The sequence below is a fragment of the Crinia signifera genome, chromosome 1 (genome assembly GCF_055691185.1).
Source record: "Crinia signifera chromosome 1, ASM5569118v1, whole genome shotgun sequence".
Lineage (NCBI taxonomy): Eukaryota > Metazoa > Chordata > Amphibia > Anura > Myobatrachidae > Crinia > Crinia signifera.
In genome coordinates, this window is record NC_139217.1 from 475,300,487 (window position 1) to 475,307,931 (window position 7,445).

General features: G+C 49.3%; 1 protein-coding gene across 1 annotated transcript in view; it reads left to right on the forward strand.

Moving 5' to 3' along the window:
- ARID3C (AT-rich interaction domain 3C) overlaps nt 1-6,539 on the forward strand; it is a 171,855-nt gene extending 165,316 nt beyond the window's left edge. The window contains 1 exon segment of the mRNA XM_083155451.1: nt 767-6,539. Coding sequence (XP_083011577.1) covers nt 767-918 — 152 coding nt within the window. The 3' untranslated portion in view covers nt 919-6,539.
- Nucleotides 6,540-7,445: the final 906 nt, after the last annotated feature.

A 7,445-nucleotide genomic window follows, 5' to 3' on the forward strand; every position in this document is an offset into this window, starting at 1 on the left:
CGCTCGCGTCTCTCACATAAGTGCTGACTGAGAGCCGACGCCGGTGAAGTGGTTAATCATTGCGCAGCTGCTTTGTGACAAGTGTACAGTGTATTGTCACGTGTGTGGCAGGAGGATTTATCAGGACGCACGGTTCTGCGCCAGTCGCTGACGTTCTGGTATCGTCTGCAGGCGATATTGCCCATGCGCTGCGTAGCGAGCCCATAAACGCAACCCGAAAGCTTGTAAATACTGTATGTCCGCAGCCCAGCGATCCGGAGCGACCGCCCGCCCGCAGATCCCTGCAGCCTCGCATGCGGCAGCACGACTGGAAATGAAAATCAGTCAGAACGGACTTTTTATATCTGATGGAGATGGCCAAATTCGGGGTGGGCGCTGATCGGCAGCCACAAAACACGAGCAGGCATCGACCCGCCGAGGTTCACAGGGGCCGTCGCCCAGCGCTTTTATGCGCAGACCCAAACAAAACTGAACCAGGCCTTTAGTGCCAGCCAATCAGCTTCTAACTCCCATGTTGCAGGTGGTTTAAAAAATGGCAGTTAGGGGCTGGTTGGTGCTTTATCTCTCTCTCCAAGGCTCAGTACATAACAACATGACGTGTGTCACAGAACAGAGAAAATCCTTCCAGACACTTTCATTTCACGTGTGGCCAAGATGGCTTCCGGCTTCCATTTTGACTGAACATATAACTACAACAGGGCGGAGGACATTGTGCTCCACGTGGCGAGTTCTGTGCCTGCGTTACCTGTGTCTCTTCTGTCCTCAGGTGTGTTATTCGCTCGCAGGGCACCAGCGCCATCAGGGACCAGCACAAGCTCGAACAACACTCACGGGCGCACCAGTCCATCCACGGCACAGATTCCACCACCCCCCTCCTCGTCATCGCACGGACACACTCCCCCCAGCTCCTCGCCCTGAGTCTCCGCAGTCGCCACCCTCTTCCAGTGTCCTTCACCCACATCTCACATTGTCATGCAGGGAAGGTGGTCTCTTGGGGGGGGGACTGCGACATAGATGGGAGCAGAAGAACACAGGGACGGAGCGGCGCTACCATAGGACTGTGCGTGCCGGACCCTGGACTCAGCACCAGACTTTGCTCCGACCACCCTACCTCTCACCAAACCACCTGGAGCACATGGTAAAGGTGATCCAGGTGCACTTACCTCTGTACAGTAACCCAGCATTGGATACATATGGAAGTTCCACATTTATACCAATCATCTCCAGCCGCCAAGCCCCCCGTTCCCCATAACCCACGGTGTACTGGTGGAACTGCTGTGTCACGGCCAGCAAGGGGGGGACTCGTGAATTGTAGCTTATACCAAAGATCGAAAACAAAGAGTTAATTTATTCAATACTAACGAGTAGAATAGATAAGTGTTTTTTTCTTTTTGTTTTTATTTTTTATTCTGTGTTTGCAGAATAATGTGGCGCAATGTCCCCGTGTTCCTGCGGATCTTCCAGTGTGTTCTTTACGTGACGTTGGTTTAGACGATGGCTTCACCAAAGACTCCATCTGGCCTTGCAGCAGGAACGTGGGGTTCTCCCCTTACCTCAGTTGTAATGACGCACCTGAGCGTGAGACCTATATATCATCCTGCAGGCCATTGTGTACATTGTACCCCTATTTATTAGGGAGGTCCAGTACAGAACTAGACTGTTCCACCTCATCTGATATCAGCCTCTGGGGCCAGAATGTATTAGCAGTGCCCGGCCTGCACGAAAGGAGGAAAATCTCTTTATAATGTGTTCAGAGGATGAGATTACAGTCAATTTCTGCAGATAACATTTCCTACAGTACAGTCACTTTCTGCAGATAACATTTCCTACAGTACAGTCACTTTCTGCAGATAACATTTCCTACAGTACAATCACTTTATGCAGATAACATTTCCTACAGTATGGCCACTTTATGCAGATAACATTTCCTACAGTACAGTCACTTTCTGCAGATAACATTTCCTACAGTACAGCCACTTTCTGCAGATAACATTTCATACAGTACAGTCACTTTCTGCAGATAACATTTCCTACAGTACAGTCACTTTCTGCAGATAACATTTCCTACAGTACAGTCACTTTCTGCAGATAACATTTCCTACAGTACAGTCACTTTCTGCAGATAACATTTCCTACAGTACAGCCACTTTCTGCAGATAACATTTCCTACAGTACAGCCACTTTCTGCAGATAACATTTCCTACAGTACAGTCACTTTCTGCAGATAACATTTCCTACAGTACAGCCACTTTCTGCAGATAACATTTCCTACAGTACAGTCACTTTCTGCAGATAACATTTCCTACAGTACAACCACTTTCTGCAGATAACATTTCCTACAGTACAGCCACTTCTGCAGATAACATTTCCTACAGTACAGTCACTTTCTGCAGATAACATTTCCTACAGTACAGCCACTTCTGCAGATAACATTTCCTACAGTACAGTCACTTTCTGAAGATAACATTTCCTACAGTACAGCCACTTTCTGCAGATAACATTTCCTACAGTACAGCCACTTTCTGCAGATAACATTTCTCAACTAAACCGGAATGGTGTCCTGTCACCTCACATTGCAAAATGGGCCGGCTATCAGTACCAGGAGCGTTACTAGGCCATAAGCTGCCTCAGGTTCTCTGTCCCCTAACATAACAGACCCAGTGAACGGCCCACAGGTCAGAAGATCTGACAGGTCCACCTGTAAGAATAACCCTTAGCTCAGACTCTGACAGACCCATCTGCAAGGCTAACCAACCCTCAGCTCAGACTCTGACAGTCCCACCTGTAAGGATAGCCCTCAGCTCAGACTCACAGACCCACCTGTATGAATAACCCTCAGCTCAGACTCTGACAGGCCCACCTGTAAGGATAGCCCACAGCTCGGACTCTGTAGGAAAGTCCTCAGCTCAGACTCTTGACAGACCCACCTGGAATGATAATCCTCAGCTTAGACTCTGACACGCACCTGTAAGGCTAGCCCTCAGCTCAGACTCACCTGTAAGGCTAGCCCACAGCTCAGACTCACCTGTAATGCTAGCCCTCAGCTCAGACTCACCTGTAAGGCTAGCCCTCAGCTCAGACTCACCTGTAAGGCTAGCCCTCAGCTCAGACTCACCTGTAAGGCTAGCCCTCAGCTCAGACTCACCTGTAAGGCTAGCCCTCAGCTCAGACTCACCTGTAAGGACAGCTCTCAGCTCAGACTCACCTGTAAGGCTAGCTCTCAGCTCAGACTCACCTGTAAGGATAGCTCTCAGCCCAGACTCACCTGTAAGGCTAGCTCTCAGCTCAGACTCACCTGTAAGGCTAGCTCTCAGCTCAGACTCACCTGTAAGGATAGCTCTCAGCTCAGACTCACCTGTAAGGCTAGCTCTCAGACTCACCTGTAAGGACAGCTCTCAGCTCAGACTCTGACAGGCCAACTTGTAAGGATAGCCCCCTTTTTAGACATGGACAGATCTACCTTTAAGGATAGCCCTCAGTTATCCTTAAAGGTAGCTGAGGGCTATCCTTACCCCAATATATAATATGCAGTCTGGCAGTGACCCCATCAGTAGATGCTGAAGTTATTCCCTTAGACACCAGAAACACGAGCACCAGGCCCTGACCCGCCAGTAGTACATCCAATGCTTGATGCGCTCATGTATTTCCGTATATAGAGTGACCAGCACGTCATGTAACTGGCAGCATACAAGGCTTATTTGTCCTGCATTGAAAACCTTACTCTAATGTCATTTAATTAATCCTCTAAGCCTGTTATTAGAGGCCAGAACTCCGCTCCGCCAGCCTCGCGTATGCTGACCTTTCCGCAGATCTGGAAAGAGAAAATCAATGTATCTGTCAGGCTGAGTTCTCCCAGCTCCTAATCACATACAGCGGCAGGGACTAAAGCAGCCTACATACAGGGAGATGAGCAATGCTAGACCGCACAGCACTGCACAGCAATGTGCTGCACAGCAATGTGCCTCTGGTCAGTCTGAGTTCTCCCAGCTCCTAATCACATACAGCGGCAGGGACTAAAGCAGCCTACATACAGGGAGATGAGCAATGCTAGACCGCACAGCACTGCACAGCAATGTGCTGCACAGCAATGTGCCTCTGAGTGATGTGCCGCTGAGCAATCTGTCAGGCAGTGATACAGGGCAGGGACTAAAGCGGCCTACACACGGGGAGATGAGCAATGCTAGACCGCACAGCACTGCACAGCAATGTGCTGCTGAGCGATGTTCCGCTGTGCGATCTATCAGTCTGAGTTCTCCCAGCTCCTAATCACATACTGCGGCACGGACTAAAGCGGCCTACATACAGGGAGATGAGCAATGCTAGACACCACTGCACAGCAATGTGCCACTGAGCGATCTCCATGAGAACACTGGCCCTGACCCCTGATACGCAGGGCCGTGCATCAAACGGAATGATGTAGGGGCATTTTCTAAGCGACCTAGTGAGACCGCTTAGGAAATGCCCTTGGATCGGTATGTGTGTAGGCCCCATACATAGTAACAGCACTGATGTCTCTCTGGAGTCAGTATATTATCACCCAGGTACATTCACATCATGATCACATCCCAGAGCCCAGTCTGATGGCCTAGATCCCAGGCTCTCAAAGCCGGTCCTCAGGGACCCACCCAGGACATGTTTTCCAGGTCTCCTCACAGAATCAGAAATTAACTAAGCTCCACTCGTGTAGTGAGTAATGAGTACACCTGTGCACCTCCTAGCTGATCTGGGAAATGTGTCAGTGAGTAATGAGTACACCTGTGCACCTCCTAGCTGTTCTGGGAAATGTGTCATTGAGTAATGATTACACCTGTGCACCTCCTAGCTGATCTGGGAAATGTGTCCGTGAGTAATGAGTACACCTGTGCACCTCCTAGCTGATCTGGGAAATGTGTCAGTGAGTAATGATTACACCTGTGCACATGTCCGGACTGGACAATCTGTGCAGTCCGGCATGGGTTTAGCGTGTGGTAGATCACATCCTCAGACCTCCCCGGATAGACACGTTCATCGTTATTGTCTCCCTCTGCTTTATGCGCTACGTCCACCGCTGTTGTTCCCCTGTGTAACCTGCGCGTTACCTGCGTCACGCCCGGTCACTGGATCTCATTGTAACCCAATACCAAAGAAGGGAACTATCTCACATCGCGTCTACCTCATTCTTATATATATATATTTATATGATGTTACAATGTGAAAGATGGTCGCTCTGTTACATTACTGCTGTAGTATAGTAATAAGAGATTAGGCAACCTGTAGCTGAACTACAAGTCCCAGCACATCTCTGCCAGCCCCACTGATGCCAATGTGAATATCCATCTCTGTGCAGAGTAATGATAGAGGTAGATGGATAAATGGCCGTTCCCAGAGGATTACAGTACGTGCTGGTTAATGGGAGATAACTGGGAACAAGGATGCTCAGAGAATACACCGCCAAACGTTCCCTCTAGGACGCTGGACCACCAAGTTCCCATGACACACCGTGTATATTGGGGTGACCCGTAATACCAGGTGACAGGTTCCGGGGCTGGTCATGTCTGTCCATCATGGAAGTCACGGTTCTCAAAATGGTTTCTCTATTTAATGTGGTTTTTGTGGCTACATTTCGTTCTTTATACCCTCTTCCAAGTGGCATCATCACGTCAGGCCGTCCTGTGCTTTAATGCGCTCATTGAACCCTCCATACTGTATAGTTCCTCTCTCAAACCAGTTGTGACAATCCGGCCTGGTTCCTGAACCCCTCCCTAAATGGACCTTCTGAAAGTACTTACGTGAACGAAGCCCTTTACCTCATGGACCTTCACAATGGCCTCCACCATGCCCAGTTTTAGGAATGAAGAATATGTTTTTCAGCTAATGTACCAAAGATCAACTCTACGCACATTCATTGTAACGCGAAACGCGTTGTTCCGACAAGAAGGTAATGACTTATGAATGATGTAATTATTATTATTTGTATGGTTTTTATTTGACTTCTGCTGTTTTCTTTGCGATGTTTTATGCTTGTAGAATTTAGCCTCTTCTCTGGCTTTCCGCCTATTTGTGACAGAGCCGTATTGCCGGTTTCACCTAACATTTCTGTGTACGCCAGTCCCAAACGTTGTCACATTCGGGGTTCTCTTTGGCTATTGGGGTTCTGAATCTGATAAGGACATTTAACCCGGAACATTTACCTACCTGGAGCCAATCAGTCTTCTGGGAACTAGCAAAAGTGCCACAAAATGTCTGACAATTCTTATAAATATTAGTCAGCCCCACAAAATGGCTTCCTCTGCCATCACTATGTGAGGGGCTGGAAGCCAGGGTATGATGTGCGCCAGTATCCAGAGACTGATCCCATGTATTACTAAGTAACCTAGGCCAGACTCGCCCAGTAATAGGACATTATAATGGGTATTATAATACGACAGTACTGTAATAAGATCCCTACCATTAATCTCTGGTCAGAACCTGGAATACGGCTACAAGCGTCACTTTTCCTTTGTCTGCCTAAATCTTTTGACTAATCCGGCACATTAGGTGAAATGCTGGATTACGGTGCTCAGGGGAATAAAGAAACCAAAAAAATATAATAATAAAAGATAAAATATTGGTGGCTCTCGTTGTGTTATTTGTGTGTGTGTAATGACGGAATAGTCTGGGGGCTGATTCTTGGGGGGACATTGCACCTCAACTGATGCCGTGTATCCAGGTCACCACGACAAATGGACAGGATCAGTCAGTGAAATGTTGCTGTATAATAGAGACGCTCTCAGTGACAGGCCAGGAAAAGACATGGGACGTCCCCTCAGTGACAGGCCAGGAAAAGACATGGGACGTCCCCTCAGTGACAGGCCAGGAAAAGACATGGGACGTCCCCTCAGTGACAGGCCAGGAAAATACATGGGACGTCCCTCAGTGACAGGCCAGGAAAATACATGGGACGTCCCTCAGCGACAGGCCAGGAAAAGACATGGGACGTCCCTCAGTGACAGGCCAGGAAAAGACATGGGACGTCCCCTCAGCGACAGGCCAGGAAAAGACATGGGACGTCCCTCAGCGACAGGCCAGGAAAAGACATGGGACGTCCCCTCAGTGACAGGCCAGGAAAAGACATGGGACGTCCCCTCAGCGACAGGCCAGGAAAAGACATGGGACGTCCCTCAGTGACAGGCCAGGAAAAGACATGGGACGTCCCCTCAGCGACAGGCCAGGAAAAGACATGCGACGTCCCCTCAGTGACAGGCCAGGAAAAGACATGGGACGTCCCCTCAGCAACAGGCCAGGAAAACACATGGGACGTCCCCTCAGTGACAGGCCAGGAAAAGACATGGGACGTCCCCTCAGCGACAGGCCAGGAAAAGACATGGGACGTCCCCTCAGTGACAGGCCAGGAAAAGACATGGGACGTCCCCTCAGTGACAGGCCAGGAAAAGACATGGGACGTCCCCTCAGTGACAGGCCAGGAA